The following is an 18,674-nucleotide window of genomic DNA, read 5'->3' on the forward strand; positions in this document are numbered from 1 at the left end:
AACTCTGGCATTGTCAAATTTTAATGATATACTAAGGAGTTTAAAAAAACTATTACCTTCTAACTTTTGTTTGGTTATTTGCTTCGTGGGAGGTTCCGAGGTATTTTCTTTAAACCTGTTAGATGTTTTTGTTTTGTTAGGCTGGATTTATTTTTTCTCTTTTCAACTAGAGACAGAAACATATGCATGATTGATTTTTTAAATGACCAGTTTGAAACCATTAATATGAGAGACTAAAATACATCACAGGATAAACCTATATATGATCTACAGGAAATACCTCTTTAGCTACTTTATTTATAAATGTATTTAAATTATAGATTGATATAAAAACTAAAAGGGCCTTCATTTCAGAATGCTGAAACTACCCCTTCCTTAAATCAGGTACACTCTTTCATCAAATGAAATAAGAGAAAGCACGTGACCTTTGAAATAAAAAAGCAGTTAATATTTATATAATAGTGTCAAAATATTGGTAAATTACTGATTGCAAGAATATACTACAAATATACTACTACATCCAGGCCATGTAGATCATATATGTATTCTGTATTCTGATGTCATGCACTGACCACACCCCAAAGTCAACACATGCGTTCTTAAAGTGCAACTTCAGATGAGATTGCAAACTGCGTCCCCATGAGGAGATACTACTGCTTTGTCAATTTCTGTACTCCATTCCCTAGTCTGGGCAGCAAAGTAGTGTGGCCGGAATCTGAGTGGAGTTTGCATGCTTTGTTTCTTCCAGGTGTTCCGATTAATCCCATCCCAAAGAAACGATAAAATAGTATTTTGGAATCCCACCTCACAACTGATGCTTTCAGGATAGGCTCCAGGTTGTCAAAAACCATATCAAGAATACGTGGATTTCCGATAATGGATGCTTGACTTAACCTAGGCAGCAGCACTGCCATCCATACACACAATGTATTAATTATATGTGAAGTTCACCATTTGCTGAAGTCCACCAAACTGAGTGCGAGGTATACCCCAAACAGAAATGAATGTATTTATTTTCCATAGTTATTTTTAAGTGTCCTATTAAAAGTAGTTTTTAGAACTGTATCATTACTTTGATGCTGTTCAAAGCTAAAAACCTCTACTAGAAAGTCAGGGTGGGGATGGGCTAAACTCAATTTTTCAAATTATTTTACCAGGAATAGTATATTATGAGGTCTAAATCTCCATGACTGTGGGTACACCTGCATTTTGTGAACTCAGGAACAAATGGGGCCCTTCGACAACATCCAACTGCTACAAACATGTTTTGCAAAACGTCCGTATAGAGTAAGGCAAAAAAAAGTAATTAAAAGGTAAAAAGGTTCTTACCTATCTAGAACGTAACCAAGTGCTTTCTGCCGCGTTCCTGAATAAACAGATGGGCTGGTTTCCCAAGCAATTAAATTGGAAGCGTCGTGGAAAAGATGAATGTTCACCAAGTCAAAGGCACTGTCAAGAAAACAACCATCACACAGTGAGTCATCATTGAAATGCCCTGAGACTAGGGCTGGAAATTAACCTCTGCGGGAGTGGAACCCCATAACTCACGACTTTATACCCCCTGTAATAGCTGAATCCAATTCCTACTGATAAAAGTATCAACCCTTCTCCTCAAGGCACAGCAGCACTTCGTTATTCATTCTCAATATAATTTAATTGCACCTTGAATAGAAGTAAACAGAGCACATTGATTACAGGTAAAATTAAGAGGGTGAATATTTTACAAAATGAAAAGCACTGGTAGGCAGCAATGAAACACTGTAAGCATACCCTCCATATATGCTCAGTAAATCTTCATTTCTTCCAGAATTTGTAGAATAGCATCCAGAAGTTACATTTGTCACTTACTGTATGTGTAACACAAAATGCAAACAAAATATGCACATATTCCTTTCGAAACAAATTAGTAACAGGCGCATTGTTTTGGTTGTATAATAAGATTGTAAGAAAAAACAATGTAAAAAGGATAAGGGTTTTTTTCTATTCAAATCGATTTAAATTTATCTGCGGTGGAGAACAGATGGCCTTTCCATATTTAGATGTTTGAAATGAGCCAGGTGAGGACCAAACACTTTCCAAAAGCTGTGTGATTCTTGAACTTTATTATGACTAAAAGTTTTGACTGACAGTTTGTCTGCCATGATGCACCCCCCCACCACCACCATCATCAGTGACACCCACCCCACTTCAGCTGCAAAGGTTTCTTGCCTAAAACATGCCTTCCACTTCCTAATCCCTGCGGTGTCTTTGCTGTGCGCTCAAATCCTGCCTGTCTGAATCCCTACCACCCCTCCTGAGACTTTCGCCTTGTTACGGTTTCATTTCTTTCTTCTCATGTCATCTTTATATTAAATTACCTCTCCTGAGAAGAAAACATTGATATTCATCAGATGCAGGTTCCATTGCATGTAATATCTTGTGTCATCTGTCATATGCAACTTCTTGACTAATATGATTATGCTTAATCCAATAGACCAATTCACCGCACAATGTATGAGTGGACCCAAACTTGCTCTCTACAAAGACTCTTGACTCTAAATGAAGACTCAGTACAATTCTTTTGAATAAGTGGATGAATGCATAGCAAATAGGAGACGTAAACCTACCAATCAGCAATAGACCATCGTGTTCTGATGAAGCCTTTTCTGGACCATTTACACTAAGGAGAAAAGAAGGAACGGCATGAACTGATATTACAATCACCAGTGCAAAAAAATTAATGTGATTTTTCCCACAAGCTGGGGTATGCGAGAAATTGTATATGGCTAATAAAGTGATCTCTCTTAATTAGGAAGATTAGCTGATGTTTATTTTAATAATGTGCAAACATACACTATATATGGACATAACATATTTACAAAGCCCACTCTGAATGACCCAGAATAAGAAATAAAAGGGGTGTATTTTAAATTGGACATACATATATATAAAATATATATATAAAAAGAAGCACTGTACAGGTTTAAAATAAAACATAGACATTATAGATATACTTTACCAGTTTAGGAGAAATCCAGAGAACTAGTAGAAAATATTATTTTTATATTTTAAATATTAATAATTAAAAAATCCCAAACTACAAATCAGGAGAAAACTGAAGAGATGAATAAAACTAATTAAAGCTTAGGTCACATAATTGCAAATTGACTAAATGTATTAATAAACTCTGGTATAAATTAAAGCATGAAAGGTATCTCATCACATTTCATATCCTTCAATCTGCATTAGTGTAAGATTAACTGAATCAAATTGAATTACATTAGCATACTTGAATTAATCCATATTGACTTGCACAAAATCAGCAGCCAATTATAACTACTAGGAACGGGGTAGAACTCAAGTGTGTCTTCACTCTGTCAAATGGATGAAATGCTATACTGCAATTTTAACGATATTGTAATAAAAAAAATTCTAGCTGCAAAGCTGTTGAGGTGGACAGAAATAACAACAGGCATGTGAACTTCAAATGTAAACATAAAAGTAGAAAAGGAATGATTTTTAACTACATTCGCAATACAGTACAACAGATATTTACAAGAGACCACTACTGTTTTGTCCACTATTGACGCTATATATCCTTTATATCCTTCAGTATTTTCATACACATGGAAGCCATTACAAGTATTTTAAAAGCACACATTAAATTACTTCTGTTGACTGCTTTTGTGGGAAGGAGTTTGTAAATGAGACTTTTTAAAATAGATAAGAAAAACTAATCTAATAAAGTAATTAAAATAACTGACATACACACTTATTTTGTGTGTACATAAAAAAACCTTTTTTACATGACAAGTCTAAATATACACTCACACAAATACCAGCACATGCAAACACAGCTTCTGTGTACCTGGAATAAGCATTAAATGCACTCAAGTATACTTCATTTTTGCACTTACTAATATTGACAAATGCAGCATGATTTACTTGAAACACATTTACATAAATATTTATTGAAAATAGCAAAGTCAATTGTAATCTTTCCAGGTAGTATCTTTTGTGAATTAATCTTCATAACTGAGCAGGGCTACAGTACCTTGATTACATTAAATAAGAGAGGGGGCGTGCCAAAGCTTCAGGAATTCTCAGGCTGGTCCTCTTATTAAAGTGTGGGGAAATTTAATTTAAAGAGACATTAACTACAATCATGCCATTAGCATTTATCACCTCCTTCTGACACCAAATCTGATCGCTCTTGATTTATACGAGCTCTCTTTAGATAGATAGCAAAACTGCCTTGTATTCATCATTTGCTTAAGACTTCCAAGTGGAATGCCAACAGATATGCTTTCCAAACACTTCCCCTCCCCAAAAGACTCTCTTTTAAATACTTTATACAGACAAAATAACTCTCATCAAACTCTTAAGGGATTATTTATGCTAAATGTTGATAATGTTAAATATTAAAATGACAAAGTTTTATTTCCAAGTTTTGTCTATACTTTTTTTGGTTTAGGAAATGTCAGATCACAAACACATTTCAATTAACCTTTCTATTCCTGATGCATGGGCAGGTTAATTTTTGTACTTTATCTGCTGGTTTTTATTTTTTTTGTTCAAGTGTAATGTATATTAATCTTGCACCTTATTCACTGTGTTCATCTCCCTTGACTTTCAAGTTAGATGTTTGTTTTACTACGTGACAGCATAGCTTTGCATACTTGGAAGTTCATTAGCTCACTCTACTTAATACACAAAGCCACTCTGCAATGCAATTTATTCACAGTTATCTGTGGGATTATATTTTTCCATAACATACAATTCTATTCATAAGCGTAAGCACAAATCTCTTTAGATAATGCTGTTATGTTAATGTTAATAATATTAATAATAGTGAAAGTTGGGAACAATTACATTTTGTGATGAATTTAAATTCCACATTTTCCAATTTAAAGAGAAAATGAATATGACTAAAATATATTTGATTTCTGTACTATAACAGTAGAGGTTCCCATTACTTATTATGCTTCTCAAATCCTCCCAGTAGATTTTGAATCCTGCTCCAGTTGCAGTATCACACCATCTCCAATGGGTGATGCTCTTCCCACCATTATGCTATTTTGGGTTTCTCAAAGGTCAGCACCTAAAGGTCCTCACTTATAAGTCACATCAACAACACCTCAGAGGGCCGCATAAGTTTCATCGCATAAACAATGATGTGCAAGCATGTGGATATGTTATTGTTTGGTTTGGCTGGGGTAGGAAAGTTGAGGTGAGGAGAGGGAGCTGTCAAACAGATTTTTTCATTACAGGGAGAAAGCGGTCTATAAACTGTACTTTTGTCTATTGTGAGTTTCACTCCTATCAAGTGTCATAACACAAGCAACGGGAAGCATATTTTTTAACTGACCTTTTACATCTACCAGAAAGACCACCTCCTCATAAATAACTGCCCACTGGTTACACATGGGTGCAGACACTTCTGTGTAACACCAGCTGGAGGAGAGGTTGCAAAGGGCTAATGTCAAAATGCACTGTGAGCAGTAAGTAATACACACAAACCATGATTGATATTGTCCAATGGAGGGCCTCCATTTATCTTGATTCTATCATTTCACTCAGGAGGGGCCATATCAAATTAAATAGTGACCCAGCAGAGGTTTATTGAAGTGACCAGAGTATGGGGAGGAGGAAAAGAGTGATTAAAGTGGCCCAAACTGAGATGTATTTATGGATTCTTAAAGGAGAAGTGGGGTTTTGGAAGAAAGATACACGGCAGAGAATGGGCTTCAGTGATTGCACAACAAAAAGTGACTGTGATGTACACATCTTTCTGACCCAAAGATTTAAATATTACCCGGTATTTATAGAAAACCAGCATACAAGACAGTAATTTAGTTATGTAAGCTACTGTTTTATTAATCTCATTAAGAAACCATTCTTCTGAATTTGCCCTGAAACTGGTTTAGAAGATCTTCCTTCACTACACCTTGTTGTCCTATTGAACTGGAGGATACCAGTATTTTCAGTTTATTTGAAATTAGAGATTGACAATTACACTCTGTTAAAAGTCAGAGACCACTCCATTTTAAGCTCATGTGTAAGCAAAGACTTGTAGTTGAAATTGCTTACTCATTCAAAGCACAATCTCATTTACTGTGCACGTCACACATAAAAAATATTTTCTACGGGCAGAATACTACAATAATTTTTTAAAATATACATATAACGTATATGAATATAGCACAGAGCTTTAATCTAAAAGTGCCAGGACTATGATGCTTTTATGTTAAGTTCACTTAAAAAATTAGATTACTGAAAATTTCAAAACCCCTACTCGGAGACAAGAATTTTTGTCACTTTGCTTCTTGTTCTGTTTATCAATTATTCTTTCTTCTGAAAAGTTTAACTAATGAAGTGTATTTTGCACAGGGGCAGGGACTGTAGCCTTCAGATACCAAATCATTGTGGCTATAGCAGGCCCAGGGGAAAGCTCAGGGTGGGGTCATAAAATAACAGAGTTCCCTCTTATCTGTGCAACATATCAGCTCACACCACTAATAAACCACTGCTCAGACAGGAGCACTGCTACAGAGAAGAAGTGACAATGCTTCTCAGGTTAAGGCAAATCCCCGTGTGTACACCAAGACTATTGGCTCAAAGCTCATGACAAATACATTTCACTGTATACCTTATCTGCTATTTTTAAGCGTCAATAAAGAAAACAGAAGTGACAACTAACAAGTCATTTTCCTTAATGCTTGAACAGCTCCAAGTCAGATAGGTGTGAACCAGCAAAGGGGCAGAAAGGGTCATGTCAGTCATGTTGTGAAAAGACAAATAGCCTCACATTTTTTCACTAACAACTCTTATTGAAGTTTCTTCACTACCACATAGTGACTTTACTATGTCACTACCTCCTTAGCATAGTTCGCTAAGCCAACAAAGCAGGTGGAGTTCTGTAGGTAACTATCTGAGACTACTATTAGAGTCTGCAATCCATTTTAAACCACGTTCTATACATTTTTTAATGCTTTTTTAAACATTTTCATATTTGACAATAAAATAAGGTTGGAAAAAAATATTATTTTTTTAAGCACTTCCTGATCAGCATTACACTGAAGCTCTGTCTGACAGTGCTTTGCTTCATCACAAATAACAGTACACAAAACAGGGACACTGAATTTGCAAACCAACAGTATTAAGTCGCGTCCCGGATTCTCTGTTAATAGGATTCCTTTAGGCTGCAGATGGATTGCGAATACAGGCAGTTTCATCTACTAAAAGACAACATAAATCACCATTGAGAAAGGAGAGACCTCGCAAAGGTTATCGCCAGACTGCCTTCCTCATGAAAGGTTTGCATTAAAGCATTAGTGAAATTAATTCATCTTTCATAAGAGGTTTGAGCAGTATCTGTGATCTATGATAACAACCAATTTCTCACTACGGGCTAAAAAAATACTCAGCTCTGATAGACTACACAAATCTGCTCTTTTTAAATGGCCTAACATTATCTAGAGTGCTGCTCCCAGAGGCATCATTTGAGATTCATAACCCAGCAGGGAAGAGACCATAAATCAAGATGAAAAGTTTTGTTAGTTTTCTTTTTTATATGCAGTGGGTTGTAATTATTTTGAATTGCATTATGCCTCAATCAATGTAATTACTTTTAGATCATCTTTAAATGACAGTAAAAAAAAAAGGAATAGAAAAACAGGAAACGGAAAGGGAGATATGCCTTAAACCAATATAGATCTTTTTTGCATATATTTCTTCATTATCTGCCGAAGCTGGGGTAATAAATGAAATGAAAAATCAACATGTCATGGTTTATAGTGGTGGAGGTATTGGCTATAGTCTTTATTACTTTCAACAGAGCTAAAGGAAGGACTTTGTAAACATTGTATCAGTGGGGAACAGTCACACAGCAGTATACTATTGCAGACAAAGACAGATGCCCACCAAGGAAGCACATCACAGTTTTGAGTGGACTATCACCAATTACACTATACTCTTGAGCTCAAAGACATAGCAAAATACACTGTTTTTAAGGCAATCTTATAAAAGATACTGACGGAATATGTAGAGTGTTCCGTCCTGTAATGAACACAGAAGAGAATAAATGTTTCAGCTTCAGATGTCAACAAGAAGATAAGTTACAAACTAAAGGAAGCCATTCTGCCACACTAGCCCACTTGGTTGTTAGTAGTTAATTGCTCCAAGGACCTCATCCTGCCATTTCTTGAGAAAGCCAAGGTATAGGCTTCTGAAATTCAAATGGATAGGCTGTTCCATTTCACTAAAATGCTTTGGCCCTTTGGTCACTATTCCCTTTAGAAGGCTTTGACACAATCTTAAGTCCCTTAATCATTTTATTTTAGTGTTACTGGGATACATTTAAAATGACTTCAAGCCTTGGGCCTTTCATCATCATGTCCATCAGAGACAAGCCAGAAATTTCATATGAAATTATCTGATCAGATGATATGAACTAATGCGACCTATAATTAATGACCAAGATCATACTATGAGTCATCCCATCAAGTTCTAATGTGACCTGTTCAATTAATAATAAGTGATTCTTATGTAAAGAGAAGTCTTTTATTGATAATTCTTCTTTGCTAGCTTATTATCCAAAAATTCAGTGTGGACAGTGACTCTAGTAAATAGCTAAACCCTACCTGCCTTATTGGAATACAAATGACCTATTGTAGCTAGCAGTCATAAACAGAATATCCATAATGCAATAATTGCAATAATGTTGCATGTATACATACCTCTGGAAAATATTCCTGTGGAAACTTCTCCTTTTCCAGCATGGGAGTGCTTTCTAGTGTGTCGGAGTAGATCTCTTTTCCAATAACCTTCTTGTATTTCTTGGCTAAGAAATCAAGCATTCAAAAATAAAGTTAAAAAAGTACATCAAACTCTGTAATACTCTAGTTTTAGCAATAAGTTTAATATCTCAAGAAGCCAAAGAAGTGTGATTTGTATGCACAAATCTAACTTTCAGCCTGCAGATGATCAGGTTAGGAAAACACACTAAGCACTTTCCCTTGCAAGTGCTCCATCTACTGGAAGTAAGTAACAGCTCATCTTGACACTAAAAGCAACAGATCTGTCCAAGTACTAGAGTTCATTTCCAGATGTTGGAAAGGTGAGGTTTAGGCTTTATTTTTATCCACTAAACCTCATTTTCAAAGAGCTTCCTGCATCAGCTAACCCAAGAAGGAACAAAAGCAAGCATACTACTTTGTGTTAATATTGGATATTATATAATATAATATTGGATTTATATATTATAACACATTCCACTGGAATCCAAGTTGAAGGGATGGTCACAGTTAGTAAAAAACATATTGTCTAATGGAGTAGTTTGTGCATCCCTTTGGCTGGTAGATTTTTAAGCCAGAAAAATAAAACATTATACTGTACTATATAATATAGACAAATGCATACAGCAATATGTAACTGGTGTGCTAGTTTTATAATATGCGATATATATATATAAACAGGGGTGTCCACACTCTTTCCCCACATGTCTTTATTCCCTCCGAAGAATCTAGTTCACTGCTACTTCATCCTACAAGAACTTGCTGTCCTTCAGTGAGATGACCTATCTTAATGCTGACTTATAATGGGGTGTTTCCCTTCATATCTATATCACTGTTTTAATTAGTTTTGCTACTGTGACATTCTCCTTATGACACAAGTCCATGATAAGTCAAGTTTAACTGTCTAATTATTTCTATTCACAATTATTGAGAAAAGAAAACTAATTAATTAGAACCCAATATGTATAGGGTACATTTTTCATAGATGATTTTACATACACACATGGACACACATCTTAGTCTCTGCACATGAAAATGGATGAAAAATAAGATTAAGTAAGCATATCTTTTTCATACAAAAGACAAACTGCTGATATGACCATTGTATTACTGTCCAAAGAGTAGAGTAGGAGCATTCAATGTAAAGAAAATAGCTATGAACGAAAGTAGTTTCATTCTGATTCTAAAGCCATCATGGGTAGGTGTTAGGTGGTACCACCTTTTTTAGAAAGTCCCACACAACGTCTGCTCTTCTTTAGTTTTATGTCTCACAAACGAATGCTCTCCATATTTCTATAAAGTCGATAAGGAATTACCTGTTTCATATTCTCTTTAATAACAAACAGATGTTATAGCTTGATCTTATAGGATAGGAAAAACAAAATGCTAAACTGGACAACATATAATTCTGCATCTGTGAAATCAATTGAAAATGGAAAATTGACTAAACATAAAGTAATTTCCTGAGTAACAACAATCTTCCTGAAGTTTTCTGAATCAACACACCAGTTCACAGCTCAAATCAAGAAAATGTTCTCACCTTTAAAATCAAACTGATGGATGTTTTTCAAGGATTCATGGAGAAAATAGCAACTTCCTAGTGCCTGGGACAAAAAAGAAAGTTAAAATATTAAAATAGGGTACAACAGAAATGCATAAATCTTTCATAACAAATTATGTTTTCACAATAAAACACAGTAAGTTTGAGCTATAATTGAAACCATTTATATAATATTAGTATTTTGTAATGTAAGGTTGCATAATGCAATAGCAGCTGACAGGACAATTACTTCTCCAGACTGCCACAATGAAAGCCTTGAGTGCTGTTAACATCTCCTTCAACACAGAACACACCATATCACAAAACAGTAAGGCAGGGATGCAGCCTTCTAAATAATACATAATTGGTACAGTAAGAGAGAGCACAACATCTCAGTTATTTTACTCTTTATTTTACTCTTGTAGAACACGTTTTTCAAAAACAACTGATCTGAAACATGTTTGTGTAACACTTGAAAATATAATCCAGTAGTGATTGTTGTTTTTACTGTCAAGAAATGTGGAAGTTCAGTTTTTAAATTAAAGGCTTGAACATTTAAAAATTCTAAATATATTCTCTCTGACCTTAAGCACATTATAATAACTGACACTATAAAATATGTTTCCTTTTTCATTAAAGACAGAGAGCTAAAGTGTAGATTTCATATTCAACATACAATATGAATAGAACACATCTCATTTCTGATTTTTTTCAAGTATATTTTTAGATACTGAATTGACTACATTTGTGGCAGCCAAAGTACTGTATATGTTACCATTTTATAGAGAGATTACAACAGAAATCTTATTTTGCCCTGATCCCCAGATCACTCTTGCAGTCTCATTTGTTGCAGACAAGCTCAGGAGAAAGCAGACATACAGATAAAGGGTGATCCAGTTCAATACCTGTTTTTAATTTTTTTCGATCTATGCAATAAAAACACCGCTTTGCCAGTTTGCTGTATTAAAGGGAGTTTGACAGTTCTGCGGTAATTCATTGCACATTCAACCCAGCAGAAAAGGCACAGTTACACTTCCTCCATATTATTTTTCACAGCATATGATACAGATTTAGATTTTCACAGGTAGTTTAACAGACGGAGAATGATTAAGTGCATAAATCCTAACAGAAAATAGGATGGAAAAAAGAAGGAGAAAAAAAAGCAAAGCCCTGATCTCAGTGGGAAAGGATTTAGTTCTATTTTGTCATTTTCTTTGTGGCAGAGACTCCCTCTTGGCAGACAGAGTTTTGGCTCAGTGATCACTGCATTATTTATGAGAAGTAGCACATCTTGAGATTAAACATTTGCTGATTTGTCAAAAGCACAAACATGAGGTCCTGCCCATCTCCTTGACATATAAGTTCATCCAACGGAAAATACTGTCATGCATTTAATTGATGAGAACACTTCCTTGTGACCCAAACAGACTGCACTAGTTTTTTTTCCCCTCCTTTTGAAGGTGGAAAAAATCAAGGAAGGCTGCCTGTTAAGAGACTCAAGGTTAACTTCCAAATACAGAAGGACAGCTGGCAGAAGGAATTCAGTTTATTGTTGTTTGTTCTGTTTACTTTTCCAAGGATAGTAAAGCCAACATCTTTCCTTTACATTGCCAGTCTAATGCTTTCTTCTGTGTAAAATCTTCACAGAACATTGTGATTTATCTCAAGCGGTAATAACAGATGCAATGCTAAAAATGTTAGGTTGAACAAACATAAAACAAGAAAGCTATTTTTATGTGACAGTGTATTTTAAATCATTTTCTAGTGAATGATAGATTGACTTCCTTTGTTACATTCACTATCATCTTAATTTGAATTCCCCACTTACAGTAAATTAGCAAATAGTCACAATGCTGTGCTAAATTGATGAAAATAAATTAAAGTAGCTCTTAAAATTCCTTTGCTTTCTTATTTAGAGTACAACTGTGCCAGTTCTGACATTATAAATAATGTAAAGACTTCAATAAAATATGAAAATATTAGTTTAATCCTGGGTTTCAATGAGGTTTGGTCATTTAAAAGAAGCTTCATATTTTATATTACTGCTCATAATGTAAATAAGGGGATCTGTTATTGTGCATTGCACTTCAATAACTGCTGCTTACAATAGTACAAAAATAGACTTCTTTCACAATGTTTGGTAAGAGACTTTGTGATCTAAAACAATATGAGACTTTGTTGTATCTTAATAATTATTCAAATGGGTTTTACTTTACACACGTATGGATAACTACCCATCTGTATATCTGTCATGTGGATTATCATAGATATTCTCATTTATAGGTTGTAGAGTCCAGTCATTCGTCAGTCAGAAAATCATGCAGTCTCAGTTCAAACCTCTTATTTTCGGTCACAAGGCAAAGCTTTGCATGTTTAGTTATAAAATGCAAAGGATCCTCAATTAACAAAAAATAGGGATTTGTGAAATCACATGTAACATATAACTGCTCTGATAGGAAGATACAATCTGAGGTGCTTTGCCTCACAAGGATTTACCATTCTTGGAGTAAAAGGTGTATTGACCAACGTCCGCCCATTCACTGAATGATATCACTGATACTTTGTTTTTAAGAAGCTTACTGACCGATTATGCCATTACCTCAGTGAATGTAATTGAACCAAATGGCATTCATATGATTACTTTAAACTAACTGCAATTAATTGTTTTTCAAATAAATGATAAACAATTGCATCTAAGTAGTATCTATGCAGTCATAAAATCTATACTTAACCTCTAATAAATATTTAATGTCAGAGTTCAAACCAACTTTTTTTTTCTTTCACTATATGGAGCCTATTATATTAGTATGGTGCAATTAATCCATTTGTCATTCGACATGACAAGCTCAAAATATTAATTAGAGTAGTTCTCTGCTGACAGGAAGTGCTTATCTTTTACCAGTCTTTTTACAATGGTGAATGTCAAGTGTATGTTTGTCACGTCTTACTTTATTGATTACCTGCCAGATTCACTTGAAATAATTAAAAGTATATTTTACATATTTATAAACCAAACTGTCACAAGTGCTACTTAATTTTCCATTAGTAAAATGCACTCTATTAACTGCTGCACTTCAGCCTAGAGGAGGTAGGGAATGAGTAATTACAGTAATTGTAGACAGAAAGACAATAACCATGCAATAAAAGCAGGATTTTATTAGTTATTTTGGCAACAGTATATTAACAGACTCTATTTACCCTGGTATAAAGTTGAGTGCAACCAGTGAAGATAATATTGACCTTCAATAAAGTGGAGAAAATACCCAGATACTGTATCTGAGGCTTGAACACTTCCCTTCCTGTAATATCTACAGTATATGGAAATCTCAATTCATAGCTACCTGTTTTTAAAAATAATAATTACCTGAAACAGTGCTTATCAGCGCACTTTCAACCAACACCCACAACTGTCTATTTTATTTTTGAAGTATATTAAAAGTCATTAGTCATTAGTCAGTAAAGTTTACAGTTTTTAGACACATTCCCTTCCCTGACAGGCAGGTTGTAATTCCATCTTGCTCCCTGTGCTTCCAGGATAGGTTCAATGTTACTTCGATTCTTGCCCAGAATAAGAGAGTTTAGAGAATAGAAACATCCATCCATTTAATCAGTCAGGAAAGTATGAGACCAGAGAGAGGCTGCAGAACAACAAGAGCCAAGAAAAGGAACCCTTCAGTGTTCTGTGCCAGGTGAAATGCAGACAATAGGCAGGGTCTACATGGGGATGATTCTATATCTGCTCAGATGTAGGACAGATGGTGTCTATTTGTGGAGAGCAAAGACAAACAGAATGACAGCAGTAGCCATTATAGCACCTTTTGTCAGTAAAATCAGGTTCTCTTTAGGATTATCCCAGAAGATTTGTAATTATGGAACTATACGGTTCTATTAAGGGGGGTAATCAGTGCTACCTCATAGCGCTGGGGCGCTGGCTCAGTTCCAGACCTGCGGTTCTATCTGCATGGAGTTTGCATGTTCTCCCTGTGTTTACATAGGTTTCCACAGGGTACTCTGGTTTCCTCCCACAGTACAAAGACATACTGGTAGGTTAATTGGCTTCTGAGAAAAACTGGCACTGCTGTGAGTGTGTTTGTGTCTGTATGTGATGTCTTGTCCAGGGTGTACAATGTCTTGCGGCCGTTGCTTGCCAGGATAGGCTTTGGTTCCCCTTGAATCTGTGTTGGATAAAGAGGTTAACCCATTAATGTCTGGCACCCATTATACACTGGAGTATGCCCTTAGTTATCTTTGCACTCAAACTAAATAATGAAACCTAAAAACAACCTGCTCAACAGTGGCATTTTCCCTCCTTTCAATATATGATTAATTGTTTTTTGAAAGATTTGAATTTCAGTGCTACAACCAGAAATTATACAAATTATTTAAATTCACATGAGTTTTATTTAGTCTTATGCCGCTTGCCAGTTACTCTTGGTCTGCAAAAGTCAGATTGCTTTCTGTTCACACCTTGCTAAATGTAAGTTAGTATAGTAATGATTTGGACACACAAGTTGAAAAATGTGTAGCATCAAATCTGAGGGATATTATATTAACCAGCTAAAGGCTAACTCAGAGAGGCAAGACATATCAGCACACAATAAAAGAAAACAAAACTAAATTACCTACTTTGAAAATAGGCATGAATAGGTTACAATTAAATGAGAAAAAATGTGTTCCCTAAAATATGAGAATGTAAGCAGAAATTTCCAATGTAAGTAGAAAAATGCATTTATTTCAAATGTTGGTATAATAGATCTATTCACTAACTAGGCCCTATGGTAGCAAGAAGACATAAAAGTATAGATCCTTTGACCTTTAAATGGATTTCCAGCATTTAATTTGAAAAATTACCCATAAAGCAAACATAAAAGTAATCATTTTTCAGCAGCAGAATGACCTTAAATTTAACTGAGAAGGAAGTTCGTTATCCTTTAAGCAGAGTCTGATCAATTTTCATGTGGCCAATGATGTTTAATTGTAGACCTCAGAGGTCACCATTAATGGTATATACTCTCCTTGGATCAGACTGAAAGGATTTGTTTTTTTTTTGTATCCAAACCTAAAAAACTGGCTTATTAAGGAATGAACCAAACAAAGGTGGGAGCTGTGGACAAAGGGCACAGAGAGAATTTAGGTGTTGAAGTCTTAATAACTCCCAAAGCTTTGCTCTTTTTCTTTCAATCTGTGACTGTTTATAAACAAGTTAATGAGTCCCTTACAAAGGCACCTGAGGAACTGGTCTCTAATCTGAAGTTGCGTGGTCAAACCTGAGCTCAGTCAGCCTCCTGTGACCAGGTTTCCCCAAGTGGAAAGATACAAATGCCTGAGCAACAGCAGTGTCTGTGTCAGCAGGGTATGGACAGTTGGGGTAACTGGCCAGAGCTCTTTCAGCCTTCCAGGAAAACATTGACCCCTGCAACTCGCCAAATGTCCAGAGGCTTGCAGTGACATAATATTCCTCCAGGTGGCACTAACATTCCTGTCAACACAGTTTGCAATGAGTCAAATGATGAACGACTCTGCAGGTGGGCATGTTGGAGGTTTATCTGTGACAACTTCTACACTTGCATGGTAATTCGGCCCCAGGCTGCCTCAGGACCTCATTTTCTCGGGTGTGAATACTTCCAATATATAAGGGTGGCCCTGGGCGAACTTAAATTTAGGCCAAAATACTGTACATGTGAATGCACAAACCACTCTTGATCACCTTTTCATATTATGTTATCAGTATGAATACTTAGGTAAAAAGCAACTCCCAAATTTGCCTGCAAGCACAAAACACAATAAAGTGATCTACTGCAATTGGTATTGCATGGACTACTGTGTTTTAGTAGTACAAGCTATACTGTACCTCTGTGACACTGGTATTGCACGAGGTTATAAAAACTGTCTTGTAAGATTCTACCCCATTCTTCTTATAGAGCCTGGTTAAGCAAGTGCCCTTTCATAGGTCTCTGATCCCTATATGACAAGCATCATTCCAGCTCCTAACATTCATTCCTAACAATGTTAAAATGTTCAATGGGGCTTAAGTCTGGAAATTGGGCATCTACTGTATACCATAACTATAACCATAACAAGAAAGCCTCTGGTACACTAACACCTTAAGGACATGCATCGTCCTACTGGAATGTTGTCAGGATGAGCCCACAGGAAAGACAGCAAGTGAGGTTCCAGGACTTGATTATTGAAGCACAGTCCAGTCAGTTTGCTATCAATCAAGACAAGTGCAGCTCTATGGCATGTCATTCTGCCTAGACCATGAAAACCTTCATATTACCTTGGTAATGTGCTATGACTTGTCTCTCAACCAGATTGTTACCTATCCCTGACAGATTGGCTTGACTGCATCGTCTTGCCAGGTTAGAAATTGCTGGCGCGGAGTATTCCAGACAGTATGCAAAAGTGCATTTGACCTCCTCCAGCCTCCAACATATCAATGGCATGAAGGCTTTGAAAACTTCATACGCATTGCATATTGACTGCAGTGTTCTTCCTTCTTGTTATCCTTCATCTGATGCTCAATGCACACTGTTGAATCTTTAAGCAGTGCAACTTTGTGCTTTTATAATATTGATTACAGAATAACATTTACAAAAATACTTTGATTCTCTTAAACTGTATATTGGGTGGTCAAACTAATAATGCAGAGCCAGAATTATTAAACGTTTATTCTACCAAAAACAGTGAGCAAGTGTAAAAGAAAGAGTTACTACTATTTTAGCAGGGAAATCTCCATTGTTTACATTTCTGTACAAGTGATATGAATTATTTTCATAATGTCACTTTACCACTCAATATTTTCATGTTTATGTCATGTTTGCATTCCTGAAAAGCTATTAAGTCAGAAGTATAAACAAGCCTGACCATCTCAAATTTCCAAAAAGTGTGAATGAAGGTGTTGAAAAAAAGCCAGCCTAAATCTGAAGAGGCTTAAGGCTGGCCTGGTGCCAGGGCAGTAGGAATGAAAGGGACCTGTGTGTCTCATTCTGTCACAAGTGGATACAGGAGACCTCAGCAGCATAATCTGAAATCAACAACCAATTGACAATTCTAAATTGGTTGGATGTACATAAATAATTTTAGATAAAATAAAAAATCCAATTAAGATACCTTACAAAAGTTGACTTCAATTATTTTTTATAATTACTTATAATTTATTTGAAGGATTTTGCATCTTCTCCTATATCTCCCTGGGAAATGTGACACTTCAAATAACCTGATGCTTAAAATGAGGTAATTTCTGTTTATTAACTTCATCAGCCAGTTAAACCATAAAATTACATTTTAGTTTCAAAATCACTATATTTGGGACTGTGATATATATAGAAAGCAGAACTAGTACTGTCTAAAAAATTAATAAGATTAAAATAAGCAATTCCCTTGGACAAAGTGCCATTGTAGATCCTCTTTTAAAGACACCACTTGTTATTCAAGAACTAAACGTAAGGGGAGGCTTCAGAGGAAATTCTCTATACTCCACAAACAGGATGTTTGTCATTCTCTGCAATGAATACATCAAGTAGAGAAAACCCATCAATAGAGACATCTCTTTCGAAGTAAAAACAGACAGAAAAGCTTAACAGTATTCTACTATGTGTTTGCCAACCATGTTCATAGTTCAATTGATTAAGTATTCTGAGTATCGAGCTTCAGTGTCTATTATTCATTCAAGGTACAAAAAAATGACTGGATACACAGACAAAAATCTCATTAATAGTTATCCTGTCATTTTTTTTATTTGCAAACAAGCTACAAGGTGAGCTATTTATCAGTTTCTAAATGAGGTTTTATCAGCAAGAGTAGATGTCATTAAATTGTTAAATTGTTGTTTTGCATCATGCCTTATCAGTTTGACATGTTTATACTTGTAACTTGGAAAATAAAAACAAAAGTATCAATATCGCTACTGTATATTTAACCTTTTTCAAACCAATGTTGATGTCAGTTAAGTGCTACATTACACAAAAAATAAAAAAAACAATGCTTCCAAATCCATGCTGACTCATTGTATGTTCTCTAACGTTGGATTCAACTTTAAAGTGATCAACTGAATAAAAAGAAGTTTAAAAAGTTGTAACAAATGAAACAATTACATTGTTTATCATCAGAAGACTGCAATGACAAAGACAATGCACTAGTGACAAAGTAAAAACCATTATTAGGTTAGGTCCAAGGCTGGACTTTTACTTTGACAATAATTATGTGTCCATGTCTCACAGACATTTAGGCTAGATAAACAGGCAGGGAGACAGACGTGGTTAGAAAATATGGCATTATAGTTGTTTTCAGTCACAAATATAACTGCTTTGACAGCTTCTAGTCAAGTTCCATTGTCATGACTCACTATATCGATGTAC

At 35.3% G+C, this 18,674-nt stretch overlaps 1 protein-coding gene across 1 annotated transcript in view; it reads right to left on the minus strand.

Moving 5' to 3' along the window:
• inpp5a (inositol polyphosphate-5-phosphatase A) overlaps positions 1-18,674 on the minus strand; it is a 145,455-nt gene that overhangs the window by 40,487 nt on the left and 86,294 nt on the right. The window contains exons 5-8 of the mRNA XM_088916039.1: positions 10,315-10,378; positions 8,718-8,821; positions 2,607-2,659; positions 1,330-1,449 (exon numbers count right to left, since the gene is read on the minus strand). Of these exons, the coding sequence (XP_088772165.1) occupies positions 1,330-1,449; positions 2,607-2,659; positions 8,718-8,821; positions 10,315-10,378 (341 nt within the window). The remainder of the gene's footprint in view (positions 1-1,329; positions 1,450-2,606; positions 2,660-8,717; positions 8,822-10,314; positions 10,379-18,674) is intronic.

This window comes from Atractosteus spatula, chromosome 5 (genome assembly GCF_055471065.1).
Source record: "Atractosteus spatula isolate fAtrSpa1 chromosome 5, fAtrSpa1.hap1, whole genome shotgun sequence".
NCBI classification, from domain to species: domain Eukaryota; kingdom Metazoa; phylum Chordata; class Actinopteri; order Semionotiformes; family Lepisosteidae; genus Atractosteus; species Atractosteus spatula.